The sequence below is a fragment of the Lissotriton vulgaris genome, chromosome 9 (genome assembly GCF_964263255.1).
Source record: "Lissotriton vulgaris chromosome 9, aLisVul1.2, whole genome shotgun sequence".
Classification (NCBI taxonomy): domain Eukaryota; kingdom Metazoa; phylum Chordata; class Amphibia; order Caudata; family Salamandridae; genus Lissotriton; species Lissotriton vulgaris.
Genome location: NC_141697.1, coordinates 941160213 through 941179066, shown reverse-complemented (window position 1 = coordinate 941179066; position 18854 = coordinate 941160213). Strand labels below are relative to the sequence as shown.

The window sequence follows — 18854 nt, the reverse complement described above, 5'->3', positions numbered from 1 at the left end:
TCCCTTCCTTGGGGTAGGTACACCCCCTATTAAGCCACCCTTCAGTGCGCGGGGCGCATAGGCCTCCCTCTGGTTGGCTGGGTACCCCCATCTGCAAGATGGCGGGGACTGAGTTGTGCTTCACCTTGCCTCCCCTGCCTGAGTGGTGGGTTTGGCAAAGGTGGGCACAATCCCCTTCCTCACTTGGTATTCCCATCAGTTCTCCCGCCCAAAGTGGGGGTCAGAACCGATGGGGACCAGTTGATGGGAGCAGCAAAAGTCCTGGGGAAGCTCACAAAGGCGACAAGCCTTTGAAGCTTCCCTTCGCGGAGTCTGCCCATCCTCGGGGAGGAGGCTTGGCACCTCGTCCCAGGATGTGCAATGTTTCAGGCCCCCGAGAGTGGCAGGCTCTCGACCCAGGGGTCCAGAAACATGTCTGGTAGTGGTAGCTGGGGAGCAGCCACTCAGTCCAGACACTAGTATTATGCATTTTTCAGGGGGCATCTCTAAGAAGCCCACTGTGTACATTTTTCATTAAATCCCATACTGACATCAGTGTTGGTTTAATGTGCTGAGAAGTTGGATACCAAACGTCTCAGTTTTCAGTAAAACCATTTTGGTACTGTGGAGTGTGTTTGACAAACCCCCATCATCATACATTATTAATGACAGTACTGCATTTACAAGGTCTACAAATTGGCTTAGACACAGTAGGGGGTACAGGACTCATGCAGCTGTACCCTCACCACTGCTATAGTGCACTGTGCTAGAGGGCTGGCTGATATATGCCAGGGCAGTGGGTTGTAGGCATGCCACAAAGGAGTGTGTGCCATGTCGACTTTTCACTTTGTTCTGCACCAAAACACGCAGCCTGCAAAGGCAATGTGCGAGTGTAAAGGTACAGGGCCTCCAAGGGTGGCACAACTGGTGCTGCAGGCCTTAGAGGCCTTCCCTGGTCACAGGCTCTGGGTACTTGTGGTAACATTTACCAGGGACTGACCTGTGGCCAGTGTTTGCCAATCGGGTCTAGGCTCCAATGCAGTTTTAGGGAAAGAACATAGGCCCTGGGTACCTGATTAGCAGGAGCCCAGGGCACACTCAGTCAAAGTACATCAGCAGTTGAGCAAAAAGTGGGGGCAGCCATGCAGAAAGAGGGCACTCTCACATTATGCAGGAGGCGATGAGGCCCAGTAGCCTCCGAGTCAGTCTCATCGTCATCTAGGATAAAGGGAGAAACATCAGAATCATAGCTTTAATACCTTGCTGTTCGGAGTGTATGACTGGAAATGAACTGTATCCAGAACAGGTCCGATGAAAGGGAGCATATGGGAGGATGAAAGAGAGCATATGAGAGACCTAGAGTGCATGAGGAGAAGAGAGCCTCTGAAGGGAGGAAAGGGTAGGTCGCATGTGAATCTATGAAAGACACCAATACTGGAGAACCACCTGTATACAGGTAAGTAACAATTATTCTTCTCTAGTATTAGGGGTGTCTTTCATAGATTCACATGCTTGAATAGAATAGAGAGCAGTAACCTCTGTAGAGCTGAGATTGCTAGGCACATATGGAAAAAGCCAAAGACAGTAATAATACAGTCATGTAACAATAATCGCAATCACAGGAGAACACAAGGAGGAGGGAACAGAGGCTCACCTTATTTGAAAAGATAACGAAGCACTGCTTGCCCCACTGCGGTATCCGCTTCATTGATGGCATCCAAGCAGTAATGCTTGGTGAAGGTGTGCCTGCTGGACCATGTCGCTGCACTGCAAATCTGATGAAGTGGCACACCAGCAAACAAGGCAGTGGATGAAGACATCACCCTCGTAGAATGAGCCTTCACTGAAGACTGCAATGGTTTGCCTGCTTGTTGATGACAGAAGGTAATGGCTGAAGAAAGCCAACGGGCAATTGTTGGTTTGGTAACTGGATGCCCCTTACGCAGCAATGAACAGTTGGTCGGACTTGCGGAAGAAGGCAGTTTTGGCAATGTAAAATTTAAGGCATCGTTTGATGTCTAAAGAATGTAAGCGCTGCTCCGCCAGAGACTTTGGGTCCGGAAAGAAAGTCTTTAGGAACACAGGCTCATTCAGATGAAAATCCGTAGGCACGTTAGGTAAGAAAGAGGGGTTGGTGCGAAGCACCACGCCGTCAGGTTTGAATTGTAGATAAGGTGGCTTGATAGTGAAAGCGTGAAGGTCGCTCACGCGACGAGATGAAGTCAAAGCTAAAAGCAACGCAACCTTCCAGGTGAGGAACTTGATATCAGCCCTATGGATAGGTTCAAATGATGCCTTCTTAAGTTGAGATACTACAACATTAAGGTGCCATGGTGGAGGAGGGCGCCGAACAGGTGGGAACTTACGGAAGAGCCCTTTGAAGAACTGGCGTTTGATTCTGGATGAACAGAGGGAGGAAGAGCCATCGTGTCGGAAGCGAGAGATTGCAGCTAGGAAAACTCTCAAGGTAGCATATGAAAGTCCGGACTGAGCGAGACTTAGGAAGAACGGAAGAAGTTGCTCCGGAGTAGAATGGATTGGATGGACATTTGCTGCTACGCACCAATGACAGAATCTTTTCCACTTGAGTTTGTAAGTTTTGATGGTAGACTGAGCCCTAGCATGAGCGAGGATGTCCCTGCATTCTTGAGATATGTTTAAGCCTGCGAATTCAAGGTGCTCAGGTTCCATGCGGATAACTGTAGCGTGGAGGGATCCGGATGGCACACTTGGCCTCTGTCCATCGTTAGGAGGTCTGGACGAGGACGCAGAGGGATGGGCTTGCACTGATACAGCAGAAGCAGTTCCGAAAACCATGCCTGTCTGGGCCAACGAGGTGCGATCAGTAGGATGTGACAGGGCTGCCTCCGCATCTTCCACAGCACCCGCGGTACGGAATCGGCGGAAAAGCGTAAGTGAATAGATCGCACCAATCAATCAAAAGGGCATTCCCGCACGAACTGGGGTGGGGATGCCAGCTTGCGTAGGATGGGCATTTTCGATTCTGTGGCGTTGCAAAGAGGTCTAGAGTTGGGCGACCCCATCGGTGGAACACAAGATCCAGAGTCGGCTTATGCAGTTCCCATTTGTGTGTCGATGATGTGGACCTGCTTAGAGAGTCCGCTAGGATTTTGGACACGCCCGGCAGATGGAGAGCCCAATCCCAGATTGACTGGGCCAAGCGAGACAGGTGTGGAGACTTGGTTCCTCCCGGTTTGTTCACATAGTGCATGCTGGTGGTATTGTCAGTTTGGATAAGCACTGACTCTCCGTGAACTACAGGTAGGAATGATTTGAGCGCTAGGAAGATCGCCATCAACTCTAGCCTGTTGATATGCCACTTGCGTTGGGGCGGAGTCCACTTGCCTTTGATGGATAGGCCTTGGAGATGAGCGCCCCAGCCCTCCAGAGAGGCGCCCGACGTAAGCGTGAGATATGGTGAGTGAACGAGGAACGACGTCCCCATCTCCAGCTTGGTTGGCTGCGCCCACCAATGTAAACTCTCATGCGGGCTGTACCTGCAACTAGGTCGTTGAAGGACCCGGAGACCTGACGCCACTGTCAGGTCCAGTTCCTCCTGAATGGGACGGGTTCGCAACCTGCAATTTGGGATCAGTGCGATACAAGATGATGCCATCCCCAAAAATGATTTTAACGTCCGAACAGAAACGGACTGTTTTCTTCGGATGAGGGAGACCAGACGAAGGATCTTCTGTTGCCGCTCGTGCGAGACGAACGCTTTTGATAGTCTCGTGTCTAGGATAGCTCCCAAGAAATTTCTGGTTTGCAGCGGCGCAAACTGTGACTTTGACGTTGATGGCCAACCCCAGGGATTGAAATACCTGCTGACAAAGACGAGTGTCCCGACATAGTTGATGGCGGGATTGAGATTTGAGGAGGCAATCGTCCAAGTATGGGAAGATTTGAGCACCTTGGAGACGCAAGTGAGCCACCACAGGAGCCAGTACCTTCGTGAACACACGAGGAGCTGATCGAAGTCCGAAGGGCAAGACCTTGAACTGATAATGCGTTTGTCCCACCTTGAAACGCAGGTACTGGCGATGCTGTTTGAGAATCAGGACATGAAAGTACGCGTCTTGAAGATCTATGGTGGTCATGAAATCCCCGCTGGATAGAAGACGCAGGATCTCTAGTAATGTCAGCATGCGGAAAGATTGGCTCTTGAGGAATTGGTTGAGAGCCCTCAAATCCAGAATGGGCTGCCAGTCTCCGGTCTTCTTGAGTATGAGGAAGAATCGAGAGTAAAACCCCTCTCCTCTTTGATGCACAGGGACCACTTCGACTGCACCTTTTTGAACAAGAAGACAGACTTGATGGTAAAGCTCCTTGAGGTGTGGAGGAGGCAAGACAGATGGTGGAGTACGAGGAGGAATCTTGACCAATTCTAAGGTATGACCCCTTCGTACAATGTCTAAAACCCAGCGGTCCGAGGTGATGGAGGACCACTGGGAATAAAACAGAGAGATTCGACCTCCAACACTTTGGGGATGGTAAAAGTCATTGGCGCTTAGGAGTGGATCCGCGGTAGGAGGATTTACTCCTATAGGGTCTGGAGGACTGCTGACGATTGGACTGCTGCGGATTGGATGCGTAACGCTGGTTGCCCTGATTGTATGAGCGGTACTGTTGTCCTCCTCGAAAAGTGGATGAAGTGCCGCGTCCGCGCGCACCTCGAAAGGGCTGTTTTCGGAATTGCAACTTGTCCAATGACTTAGCCGGATCGGTGCCCTTCTTAATGGACTCCAGAGCGTCATCTATGTGAGACCCGAACAGCGACTCACCATCATACGGCATGTCAAGGATCCTGGATTGGACTTCTTGCCGGAAGGAGGTGGATTTTAACCAACCCTGGCGTCAGAGGGCAGCTGCACTTGCAAGCAGACGGAAACCTGTACCAGCAATATCGACTGCACAGTCTATCATTTCTTCCGATGCTCTCTTCCCATCTTGAAGAATCTGCTGAGCGTCCGCCTTGGAGGCCTTCGGTATTAGATCCACTAACCCAGAAATGTCTGACCACATTTGTCGGTCATAGCGCCCCAAAATGGCTAAGGCATTGGCTGCTCGAACAGAAGTGGAAGCCATGGTAGAAAACTTGCGGCCAATAGCATCTAGGCGCCGACCCTCTCTATCGGGAGGCGTGGTGATTGGAGATGCAGGATACCGGGCTCTATGCTGTGCAGCATGAGTCACTACTGAGTCTGGCTTTGGGTGAGAGATCAAGCATGCTGAAGTACCGGTTGGGGCCTTGTATTTCTTCTCAAGGCGCGGCATCTGAGCAGGTAAAGTGTTTGGAACCTGCATGAGTTTAAGTCCTTCCTTCCAAACAAAATCGATGAATGGAATCGCGTGGACCTGTTTGTAAGGTTTATTTTTAAAATCGTAAAGGCAACAGTCCTCCTCACGAAGTGTTCTTGGTAATTTGAAAAGCTGAGCCGCTTTGTCCATTAGAAGATGAAAACTGGCGATATCTACTGGAGGTGAATCACCAGAGTCTCCAGGCTGAGGAGATGGCGTCTGCTTTCGGTAGTCGTCCCACTCCGCCATACCGGGTTCGCCTGCATCCTCATCCGAATCCTCAGGGACCTCTCCGTCCTCTCGCTCTGGAACCGCCTCATCATCCGCATCCTGCGGATACACGTTTGTTTGAATTCTGATGGACGTCTGAACTTGAGACGAAGTTGTGGGCGGTAAAATTGGTGGAAGAGACGGTGGAGGTAGTGCAACGGCAGCAGGAGATTGCACAGGAGTACCTTGCGGCGTTGCTGGGAAACGACGGTTGTAGTCATCCAGCATATGCTGGAGATTGGAAATCAAAGACAATGGTAATGTAGCCATAGGGACTTGGACAAAATGTTCTTCAGGTTGAGACTCCTGGTCTCCGCCATCGTCGTCAGGGTCAGACTCCTGACATTTGATGATCAAATCAGAGTGACTGTGGGCTGCCCCAAACGTGTCATCTTCATTCTCAGAATCAGTGTCATGCTCAGAGGTAGAGGCAAACATTGGAGAAGGTGGTTGCAGCTCTGGAGCAGATAACTGGTGGCACAGAGTCTTACTGCGACGTTGAAAAAGATCAGCAGCTCCAGAGGATCTTGAAGACTTCAAAGGAACTAAAGGCAAAGAGGCAAAGGAAGCCGGTGCCACCGTCGACAGTGCCATTGACGCTATCATCAACGGTGTTGATTTGGCAGTCAATTTTTGAAGAATCCATCGTCGACGGTGTGGCCGTCGACGGAGTCGCCGTCAGAGTTACCGTCGACGGGCGAATCGTAGACGTTGTCGTCGACGGTACAGCTGTCGACGGTGCAGTCGTCGACGCAGACAATCTCTGTAGACGGAGCCCTCGTCAACGGGGCTTTGGTCGACGGAGTCTTCGTCGACGAGGCATTGGTCGACGGAATCTTAGTCGACGACGAAGATTTCTGAACGGCTTTCGTCGACGAGGAATGTTTCTTCGTCGACGAGGTGATGGGAATCGACGACGATACAGGCTGAGAAGGCAAAGAAACTCTCGTCGACATGAAGGCTGACGACGAGACTGTCGTCGTCGAAGCAGAAGCTGATGTCGCCGTCAACGGCGCCGTCGACGAAGACACGGCGGCTCTCGTTGTTGGAACGCTCGTAGACGGTCCAGTCGACGACGGAACCCTAAGAGGTGTGGAAACACTCCTAGAGGCAGCAGAAGACGCCTGAGAGCCAGGTCTCGTGGGCGCAGTGGTAGTAGGAGTGGTAGGAGACACCACAGAGGCCAGAGGCAAGGCCAGTTTCTTCCTTTTGAGGAAAGGGGAAGGAACATCCTGAAAACTACCACGCTTAGAGGCTGCTGAAGAAGGACCAGAGTGAAAACTTTCTGCGTCTGACAGAACAGAGTCCTTGTCCTTAAGACGCTGGAGCCAAAGGAGAAGCCGGCCTTCTCTGTCCTTCAGAGTTTTTGTAGAAAAAGTTCTACAGAACTTGCAGCTGCCAAATTCATGGTCAGGGTATAGACAATAAATACACTTCTGGTGAGGGTCTTTATCAAAAAGACGCAGCTTCCCACAAGAAGAGCAAGGTCTGAATAAAGACTTCTTACTTGACATGTTGAGAAGACTGGAAGTAGAAGATTTAAAGCAAATAACTGAGCAGAGCTCAGGGAGACTCCCTTCACACGGCGTGCGGTAGAAAATCTGAGGACTTGGGCTTCTGAGGAGAAGGTTCTAGAGGGTGCTTGTGCCTGATTGGCTGTAGTTTGGACTAACATAATGACACTAATGTGTTACAAGTGGTTTTTCTCTTTACCATGCATTCCTATGTAGGAATTGTTCTGGAGTTTTTTTCATTTGTATTTACCTCTTCTTTTATTATGCATTGTTTTTTCACATATATTTACATATATATATTTAGCATTATTGCTATTTTATGTACCGTTAGACTCCCACTTCGACGACGGGGAATATTCAAGCATGTGAATATATGAAAGACACCCCTAATACTGGAGAACAGAGCAATAAGCAAGCAGTGTTCACAGACCACAGAACCAGGCTGGTGGAAGAGAAAATTCTCTTACCAAAAGGTATTCAACCTTTTGGATTCTTCATCTGGTGGGAACACACAGGGATTTTTCCTGAAGGTTTAGGCCTGGAGCACTAGGCTCTCCAGAGTGAGGTGCCAGGAAAGAAAGGCTGGGTCCCCAGGAGTAGGGTGATGGCGGCGAGCAATCGTCCTGTGCACAGGAGTGCCTTTGCAGGGTTCGGCCCAGGCCTCGAGCAGGACATCTGTGAGTGCTTCATTAAAGGGTAGTAAGGGTTCTGAGGAGCCTATCCTGGGCTGAAGCACCTCTGTCAAGACGTTATTCTTGACCTCAACCATAGGCAGTTCGGTCCAGGACCTGAGCTGCCCTCTGGACCACCACTGCAAAAGATGCCCTATAGTCCCTGTGAGAAAAGAGACGCGGCCAGCGTCTGCTGAGGTGTTCAGACATCTGACTGCAGTCAAATCCTCGTATCAGGTGTTATCGGCCATGGGCTCTGCTAGGGGTTGGAATAACCATAGGTACCTCAGATCCACTCCATTGCTGTTCCTCACTAGGTCTTTCAGGGGGAAAAGCGCGGTCTTTGATTAAGGCTGGGTTCAATACAGGTCCATCTGCTCTCTGTGGTCGGCAGGACCTCCGTGCTGGATTGTGGATCTGAGGTTACAGGATAATTCTGTACTCTATCATGGAGAGAAGGATCTTGCTGCAGGGATCTGAGGCTACACAGGATAGTTCTGGTCTCTTTTTGCCTCTACCGGCATTAGGATCCTAGGGTACAGGATAGCTCTACTCAGTCTGCAGTCAGGTGGATCAGTGCAGAGTTACATATCTGAGGTTACAGGAGCATCCTGGACTCTATCATGGAGACAATCAGAAAACGCGGGACCCGGGAAAGGTAAGTTAAGTTTCATTTTATTTAACCCCTGCACGACCCCCCCTTCCCTCGCGACCACTCAACCTTTAATGTGAGCCCCCACCCACCCCCATAACATCCAGATGTCCGCGGATTCAGCCTCTCTCTGACTGTCATATACCTAGGCCCGAAAACCCACCTGCCATCTATTTATGTATGTATTCTTGAGTTTTGTTACAGTGTGTTTTTAAATGTGACGAGACTTGAAGGTTATAGTTCAATCGAAAAGGTGGTGTTGTTGCAGGCTGAACATGTACACGTGATGTAAAATGTTTGCTCAGTTCACATGGTAAAAGATGTTCTGTTATAAAAACAAAATATGGATGAGCACCACATGTTAATGAGTGTTCTGACCAACAAGCAGCACAAGTCTCAAACTGGTTTGACAAACCCTTAGCATAACTCAGAAATAATTGGTGTCAATATTTCGGTGGTAATGACAAGACATCACGGTATATATTCGTTCCTTACTATCGGAAAATGTGTAATATGTTTTAATTTGATAGGGAATACTTTGTGTTGATCGTATCAGTTTGTCTCTATAAATCCCCACATAATGATTTTTCACAATGGGTGATATGAATTCAGCTGCAGATTGTTGGGTGCACCGCTGCTTGTGTGCTTGCTAACAGTCTCATTCTCTGTTTGCATCTGACTTTATTTTGTGTGCTTTGAACAGTACCATAAATTGTGTCATCCTGCAGCGTGTGCTGCATAATTATGGTAGTGGTGGTTTCTTTATTCTTCTAGCCAATTCATCTACCCCTTCCTACTGCCTTCCTTTATTCACTCCACAACCTCATCCATCGACCCATGGCCTACACATCCATTCATTTACCTATCCGCATATTTGCCCATTCAGCCATCCATCTTCCTCAAAAACATTTATTCACTTGCCTACCCATCCATCCACAACACCAATTATCCATCCATACATACCTGCATGCATGCACCCACCAACCCACAACTGGGAAATCACTGATTTCTGAACAACGAATGTATAAAACATTAAGGTATTCCATGAAAGTGGTATAGTTTTTGTTTGTTTCACATGTTTTACTTAATCTTGCATTCCTTAAGAGTGCCGCCTATTTCCAGGATGCTGTATTTCTGTATTTTGTTGTGCAGCATATTTCTTGTACAGTGCATTCATTGAACTGAGTCACGTTCAGGCATTTTTAATGGGTCACCATTGAGAGCTTTAGAGCAAAGGCTGAAGGCTGTGTCAATTTCTCACAGTGCCTGTCAGTGGGTCAAAAAGGTGTTCCAAGAACTTGGCCATCAAACCCTTGGCCTCTGCTGAACAATAAAAGCAAAGGTCACTTATTTAAGTTGCAATTGTGATTCTGTGCCACTATGTGTGAAGGAGGTACACAGTTGGCAAAATGTTGAGAAGGCAATTGTAAAGGAAAATACAGTACTTACAGGTGAGTCAGTGCGTTGTGGTTTGGGGGGTTGTAAAGTGAAGTTCTCCGATTATACTGAACAAGCGGCTACCTACGTCATTATCATATGAAATCTCTACTATTGATGTCATAACACTTTTGCAAGTGCTTTATCAACATTCCTGCTTCCTCAAATTTGCTTGAAAATGCTCCATTTATCCACTCTTTTTTCAAAATTTTCTCGATGGGGTGGGGGAAATCCCCCCCCCCCCCCCGAACCACCTGTAGGTGGTTCAGGCTCACTCGCAGCTCTCGCTCACCTCAGTGCAGTGCCACGATAACTTTACGCCTCACCACTTTCAAATGTCACCAGCCGCCACTGACACTAGTCGCTAAAAAGTTGCAAAAAAAGAGTCAAAAATTGACTGAAGGGAACTCCCCTGGATCCACACTGAAGGTGCATATAAGAAGGAACTAAGATCAGCTCCCTAGTGTGGCGCCTATTTAGGCATTTAGGCACCGCACACGTTCCTTCCGGCACAGACAACACCAACAATGCCATTTGAAGCTAAAAGACGCCACTTACCGGCACGCAGAGGGATTACTCAAAATTTCTGGATCCAGTCTGACACTTGGGGAATATTCTAAGGTAAGGATTCTGCGGCTGAAAGTATCTTTCAAATAAATGGTGTGTCCTTATCTGTACTTTTTCGGAAAGCCAAGCACAGAAGCAAAGACGAAGAAAGGGTGATTAAACAAGGGAGAGTATGGCACTGAGAGGAGTGGAGTAAATTGCAAAGGGAGAGCAGCGTAAAATAATTACAGTAAAGAGGTAAGGAAAAGAGGGAGTCTGGTATAGAGAAGAGTGAGGGGATGAAAAGAGGAGGTGGACAGAACAGATGGAGAGGTGGGGATAGAAGACACAGGGTGGAGTGAGGAGGATAGAAATGAACACGTATGAAAGGGAAGTGAAAAAATGGAAGGAGTGGTAAAAGAAGGAAGGCAACATAAGGAAGAAGGCTAACACATGAGTAGAGGTAGTCCAGCTTTTCGATTGTGTGAGAATTTAGCTGAACTGTATTCTTAAAGGGGCTAAAGTATTCATAAGTAACATTCTTAGGAACTTGATGCTCAAATTCAGCGATCATGGAGCTATATGGGGTCCTCACCTAAATTGCTGCAACAGGTTTGCCTGAAAAGAAGGCAGCAAACAGCCATCTGCCAGAGTAAACAACTTGTGAGGCACATTATGCTTGTGTTACAACTGTGCTAACCACAGAAAATAGTTTCCAAAGAGACTGAAAATCATTTTAGGCAAAAACTATTAGAAAGAAAGTCTAACTTTTTCCCTGACCAAGCACTGAGAAAGCCATATGCAAGCAACCCCATGCTTTATCAAAGAGGCATACTGAAATCACCTGGAGGTGTCCTGTCCCGGAAAGTATAGATTAGCTGTGAGTAGGACCATCTGAAGAACCGATTTCAACCCCAAATCCAATTGTCAGTTGGGTAGACAAGAGTTCTATTCAGTGTTCAGCAAACCGCTCTATAATAGCACAGACAGAAGAACAATTTGCATAGATACTGCAATTGAGCTGTCAATTAATAGGAACACTCTTTCCTGGTAAGGCAATGAACATGGAAAATGTTTGGGTTTGTAACTTGTAACAGGATGTTGATTTCCACATTGTGAATATTTTGCCTGTAATAATTGAGGTCTGAATCTGCAACTTGTCTTTTTCATAGTTTTGTACGAATGTAGACAAAAGGTCTGGTGTGACTACTTAGAAGGACACTCATAACGAAACAATGAGACTCCCCCTTCAAACGGGTTTTCCCCACTACTGTGCAGTTCATCTCAGGAGTTTCTTGAATAGTATGTAGTCTGGATTCATATCCCTAGGTGGGGGTGAGAGTGTACCAGGGATTGGGGCTCCGTATTACTAGGGACCTAGCACCATGTTTCACCCTCTAGAAGGACATTTAATGATCAGATGGGCACACAAAGATGAGAGGTTTCTGTGTGGGAAGCGGTGTGAATCCAGTTTCTGGATGTATTCCAGCTTTTGCCATACTTGGCTTTCAAGGATGGTAAAGAGGACTGTAACTTTAATCCTGACCTCAACTGGAAGCCAGAAGAGAGCTTCAAGTGTAGGCTTGATATGGAGGCATTTGTGAATGTTTAATCACAGCCTGGCTGCCAGGTTCCCTAGCCTTTAAATTCTGGCAATTGATTTATTTAATATGGTAGTGTTCATCACCGATAAAGGTTTAGCGGAGGAACATTGAAGGTCAACTTGTTAATGTGTTACAGCTACTCCTCTCCCTCTTAACCTCTCTCTTCTTAAAGATGATTTTGTGACAGTGGGAATAGTCTCCTCATCAGACATGGAGGAGTTCTCTCCACATCATACTTTAGGTAGTGCTTCATTGATGAGTGGGTGTTATTAAGGCAACATTTTATGAACAGGCTTAGTAGAGCCGACAGATAATGATGAAGTATTGAGGTGGGCAAAAAGTGCTGAGCATAAAGCTGTTCAGGATGGGATACATGCTGAATGCACAAGTTACTTACCTTCGGTAACGATATATCTGTAAGAAACAGTAGACAGTATTAGATTCCTTACCTTAGAATATCCCCAGGCGTCAGACTGGATCCGGAAACTTTTGCGTAGCAGTACCCCTGCGCGTCGGTAGGCGTCGTCTACGGCTCCGCGTTAGTCGTCGTCGTCGGGATGACGTCGCCGGAGTACTTAGACGCAGCCCTCAAGTGCTGACGTCAGTTCTTATACACAGTTTTTCCGCGCCAGAAACGCAGAGCCATGATAAAAACCAACACTGGTGCCATGAAACTAGGGCCCTGAAAGGGGATGACCTTAACCCTAGATATCGGTTCGCAGAACGGGGAGGATGGGTGGGGCGGTAAGGAAGGAGTAGTTTCTGTCCTGCAACTCCAGTTCTGTAGTAGGGGTATCTCTGTTATAGTCATAATCTAGTGAATAGTCCCGCCCATGTGCGTGGACACCGGAGCAATCAAAAATAATCTCTTAAGTTGTCAAAAAATTGCAGAACTGCAAAGACATTTAACAGAGAATTTAAAGACAGATAATGCAGCCTACATCCACAGGCTACACTGTCCAGTACTTCAACTAGAAATTCCACCAAAAAAACCACACAAACAGCACAGCTTGCCCAGTTTCCTCCACAGAGAAAACTTGCCTCTACCAGCAAAAGCCTCTGGAATGATAGAGAGGAAGGTATGGACAGACAAGCCCCATATGCTGCCATTATGTGGCTCAAATAGGATACTGTGCCTTTAAGAAAACTTTCCAGAACTCTCTCAGTATCCCAGAATGCATAGCAGGTCCCTTTTACTTTCAGTTCTTTTTGAAGGCGTAACACGCCAGACCTGTAGCATTCCTTACATGAATATCTTTCTCCACCGGGGAGGAGGGTGGGCGCTTATGACTATAACAGATACCCCTACTACAGAATCTAATACGAACTACTGTTTCTTATAGATATATCGTTACCAAAGGTAAGTAACTTGTGCATCTGAAAGAAACAGGTTTTCTAGATTCAGGTTTTAGATTCCTTATCTTAGAATAGATACCCCAGCAATACCAACCCCGGTGGTGGGTCTGCGAACCAATAATCACACCAGAAAGTCCTGGAGGACGGAACGGCCAAAGAAGCCATCCCTCCGGACTTGGCTGTCCAGGCTGTAGTGTCTTGCGAACGTGTGCAGAGAGGCCCACGTAGCTGCCTGACAGATGTCCTGCAAGGGGACTCCCCGGCCCAGGGCAGTAGTAGCCACCGTGGCCAGAGTGGAATGAGCCCGCAGCCCAACAGGAGGCTCCTTCCTAGCTAAAGAGTAGCATGCCTGAATACACAAGACGACCCACCGAGAGATTGTCCGTTTGTGCACCGCTCGTTCCTTCTTAGCACCCACGTAACCAACAAATAGTTGGTCATCCACCCGGAACTGGCTTGTGCGATCCAAATAGAATGAGAGTGCACGTTTTGGGTCCAGATGGTGGAGCCGCTCTTCCTCTTTAGAGGGATGCAAAGGCGGAAAGAAGGTGGGCAAGGTGATGGACTGCCCGATGTGGAAGGCTGTGACTACCTTGGGCAGGAAAGAGGGTCTTGTCCGCAACACAACCTTGTCCGGATGGACAGAAAGGAAGGGAGGCTTGGATGAAAGAGCCTGGAGCTCACTCACTCTCCTGGCAGAGGTGATGGCAACCAGGAAAACAGTCTTAAGGGTAAGAAGACGGAGAGGACAGTTGTGAAGTGGCTCGAAGGGAGCGCACATCAGAAAAGTAAGTACAAAGTTCAAGTCCCACTGAGGCATCACGAAAGGAACAGGGGGGAGCATATGAGTGATGCCCTTTAAGTATCTGTTAACAACCGGGGACTTGAACAAAGAAGGCTGATCAGGTAGCCTTAAGAAGGTGGAAAGGGCAGAAAGGTAGCCCTTGATAGTGCACAGAGCAGAGCCCTGCTGGGCAAGAGAAAGAAGGAAGAGGAGAACCTCAGAAAGAGGGGCAGAAAAGGGATCCACAGCCTTTGCTGTGCACCATGCCACAAACTTGTTCCACCTGCAGGCGTATGCAGACTTTGTGGAGGGACGCCTGGCTGCCAGAATTACATCACAAACGTCAGGAGGCAAGTCAAATGGCCTCAACTGTCGCCGCTCAATCTCCAAGCATGGAGGTGGAGACTGGACATGTTCGGGTGGAGGACCGTCGCCTGCTGCTGCGACAGAAGGTCCTCCTGAAGAGGCAGACGAATCTGGAGATCGAGAAACATACTGAGTAGCTCGGGATACCAGTATCTTCGTGCCCAGTCCGGAGCCACAAGGATAACTTGGGCCCGGTTGCGCCTGATCTTCAGCACTCTCGGCAGAAGTGGTATTGGCGGAAAGGCGTAAATAGACCGCAACTCCACTCGCGACAAAAAGCGTCTCCGAGCGAGTGCCGCCTTGGAAATGCCAACGCGCAGAACTGATGACATTGCGCGTTCTCTTCTGTGGCGAATAGATCTAACCAAGGTTCACCCCAATGCTGAAAGAGGCCTTGCGCCACGTCAGAGTTCAGACACCATTCGTGATCCATCACGCACCGACGGCTGAGTTCGTCCGCCCTGGCGTTCAGGGAACCTGCCAGGTGTTGAACCACCAGGGTCACGCCCTGATGTTCCAGCCACTGCCAGAGGTGCAGAGCCTCCTGGCAAAGGGTCCACGACCCCACCCCGCCCTGTTTGTTGCAGTACCACATGGCGGTGGTGTGGTCCGTGAACACCTGTACTACACTCCCCCGGACAGAGGGGAGGAATGCTTCAGTGCAAGCCGGATCGCCCGCAGCTCCAGAAGGTTGATGTGGAGCAGGGACTCCAGAGGCCTCTGGTCCCCGGCGATCTCCGCCTCTCCCATGTGGCCTCGCCAGCCCTGGAGGGACGCGTCCGTCACAATTACGTGCTCCGGTTGGGGAAGGGAGAGGGATCTGCGGCTGACCCAATCGCGGTCGGTGAGCCACCACTGCAACTGTCTTGCAGTGCCCTCCGAGATCAAGACATGGTCGGACAGGTTGCCCTGATGCTGGGCCCACTGAAACTTCAGGTCCCACTGCAGAGCCCGCATCCGCCACCGTGTGTGATGCACCAGAAGGATGCAGGAGGCCTTCAGCCCCAGAAGCCGCAGCATCAACCTGACTGAGACTCGGGATAACGGCTGAAAGATCGGAATCAGAGCCTTAATATCCCGAATCGAGTCAGGAGGTGGCCGACGACTGTCTGGGGCTAGTCTGCCTTCAACAACCCGTCGTCGAGGTAGGGGAAGACTGAAACCCCTAAACTGCGCAGATGAGCTGCGACCACCGCCATCACTTTCGTGAACACCCGTGGGGCGCTGGTAAGGCCAAAGGGTAGCACGGTAAACTGAAAGTGCTCGTGGCCTACCGTGAACTGCAGGTAATGCCGGTGGGTCGGCAGGACGGGGGTATGAAAATAAGCGTCCTGCAAGTCCAACGCTACCATCCAGTCTCCTGGGTCCAGGGCAGTTAGGACCTGAGCAAGTGTTAGCATCTTGAACTTCTCCTGCCGGAGAAAGCCGTTGACGTTCCGTAGGTCCAAGATAGTGCGTAGGCCCCCTTTGCCTTTCTTGGGTACCAGAAAGTAGTGGGAGTAACAACCACACCCTACTTCTGGCCCAGGAACGCGCTTGATGGCCCCCTTGGCCAAGAGGGCCGTAACTTCCTCTTGTAGAAGTGTCAAGTGATCCCCCGACACGCGGTGTTATCGCGGTGGCATGGCTGGAGGGGGTCGCCTCAAAGGGGAGGGAGTAGCCCCTTCGGACGATCTGCAGCACCCACCTGTCCGATGTGACAGTGCGCCAGTGGAGGTAGCGAACCCTGCCCCCCACTGGGGTCACATGGGCCTGAAAGCGCTGACTAGGTGGGTTTCGAGGCGGATGCTGCGGGGGCGGGTGTGGACTGGCCTCGCTGTTGTCCCCGACCGCCGCCACAGCGGTTTCCACATCCGCCACTGCGCTGGACGGTAGTCTGTGGCCAGTGGCTGGCAGGACGTGTGGGGGTGCCCCTTCCTTGGCCACGAAAGGAGCGAAAGGCAGCCGTTTGCTGGCGCGGGCCAAGAGGCCCAAGTACTTGGCCGTAGCCCTGGAGTCCTTAAAGCACTCAAGCGCATGGTCTGCCTTGTCGCCAAAGAGGCGACGGCCATCAAACGGCATGTCCATAAGGGTGTTCTGGACATCAGCCGAAAAGTTGGCGGACCTCAAACCAGGCGTGGCGACGAATCGCCACCGTCCTTGCAATCGCTCTGCCCAGTGAGTCTGTGGTATCCAGCCCACACCGGATGGAGTACTGTGCTGAATCTCGACCCTCCGCAAGTGCTTGGGTGAGTTTAGTCGGGACCTCTGCCGGACATTGTGGCAGCACATCCTCGACCGTGTCCCACAGAGAGTGGGTATAATGGCCCAAGAGGCACACGGTGTTGACTGACCGCAGCCCTAAGCTTAGGGAGGAGAATACCTTCTTTCCGTATTGCTCGTACCTCTTGGATTCCCGATCGGGGGGGGGGGGGGGGGGTCGGGAATGCGGTCTGGGAATTAGAGGCCTGAATGACCAGTCTCTCAGGGGTTGGATGGGTGGACAGGAAGCAAGGGTCGCCCGGAGCCGGGCAGTGGCATCTGGCCACCTTCCTATCTACAGGCTGACCTGTAGCGGGCTTGGACCAAGTGCCCAGAAGATCGTCAGACAAGGCCTCATTAAACAGCAGCAGAGGCTCAGCTGGGTATGAAGCAGGCCGCGACGCCCGCGGTGTCACCCAAACCCCCGGCCGCGTCACACGAGCGTCGGGGGGAGTCGGAAGAGCGATGACGTCTCTTCGACTTCTTGTGCTTACCGGAGGACTTCGAGCCTTAAGACCGAGGACGACTCCCGGAGCTATGCTGGCTCCGACCCTAAGACCGGTCTCTCGACCTCCTCGCAGACCGGGACCTCGAGCGGCGCGGGGCCGACTGCCGGAGCTCTAGTCCCTTGCGGGACCGCTCCCGCCTAGCTTTAGACATCAGGGCTCGACAGTCGGAGCAGGCCTTGTCATGGTCGAGGCCCAGGCAATTAAGACACCGGCGGTGAGGGTCGGTAACCGACATCAGTCGGTCGCAGTCAGTGCAGGGTTTGAACCCGGGCATCCCTATCGGCACCGTCGGAGTCGTCAGACTTCGAAAATGATTGAAAAATGAACGAAAAAGTTTAGTCAAAAATTGATTATGGGGTACCACTTTTTCCGGATCTGCGCTAGCTGGCGCGGAAAAAAGAAGAACTGACATCGGCGCGCGAGGGCGGCGCCTAAGTACTCCGGCGAAGTCATCCCGGCGCCAACAACGCCGACGCGGAGCCGCAGACGACGCCTACCGACGCGCAGGGGTACTGCTACGCAAAAGTTTCCGGATCCAGTCTGACGCCTGGGGATATTTTAAGGTAAGGAATCTAATACTAACCTGTTTCTTTCAGATGTGGCAGTTTTAGGTAGGTGTTGAAACTAGGTATCCCTTGAACGAGGTGGCTGACAGAAATATTCTGTCAAGGTGAAGTTTTTAAAGAAACTGGTAGTTTTGTCTTAATGCATGGTAATTGGTGTGGTAAGTAATCAACGCAGGTGAGGGTTGGCAGCATGTTTTATAGCATTGAATTATGGTCGAGAATTGATGGGTTTTGAATGCGATAAAGGCAGATAGGATAAGAAAATAGAAGCCTGGAAATTCCAACAAAATAAATGCCTCAGAGATTGATATAGATCAGCAGCAACAGGTTAAAGGTCAGGACCTGATTTTACGCATATCTGCAGCTCCAGCCACCATACAGGGTTGTTAGCCCCCAGAGCATCGACATACATCGAAGAAGAGCAGATGAACTTGTAAGGCCAAATTCCCGGACAAATCAATGACAAACCGATACATCATTTACTAAGAAAGTAATGTTCGCCTCTGTCCAGTATTTCTTTCAGTGGTGGTGCATAAAAATACCTTATGACTCCTAAAAAGTTACAATCGCGTCTTCGTTCCAAAAGCGTCACACCCCTATACTCTGTCCAATCTACTCAAAACTTTAAATGATTGAAATCAAGTTAATGGCAGGATTTTTCTTTTAGGTTTCTGTGCATATATGTCAAACTTGGCTGAAGTTATAAACAAACAATACTTTTCCCACGTATCATTTTCCCTATATCTCAGGCATATCTCAAATTTACAAAATAAACCATCATACCACAGAACACGAGGATTTCAATAGGCTACTGATTTAAAGATTTCATATAGATATACATACGTTTTATTTTAAGAACATCAAAGCTGATTAATGTATGTACTTTTTAAGCTATCTTACTTGTTAATCACTGTACTCATTGTAACCTTACATGTGTAAAAAACATTTTAGGTCATCTGTATTTCTAATTACCTTGTTTCTGCCGCTTTCCTGCAAAATGTGTTTTGGTAGACATTTCATCACATTCCTGGATAAATAAA

General features: G+C 49.5%; 1 protein-coding gene across 1 annotated transcript in view; it reads right to left on the bottom strand.

The window, feature by feature from the left end:
- The window catches only part of TRAIP (TRAF interacting protein), a 241531-nt gene that overhangs the window by 22590 nt on the left and 200087 nt on the right, over positions 1–18854 (bottom strand). The window contains exon 12 of the mRNA XM_086936803.1: positions 18787–18841. Within this exon, the coding sequence (XP_086792929.1) occupies positions 18787–18841 (55 nt within the window). The remainder of the gene's footprint in view (positions 1–18786; positions 18842–18854) is intronic.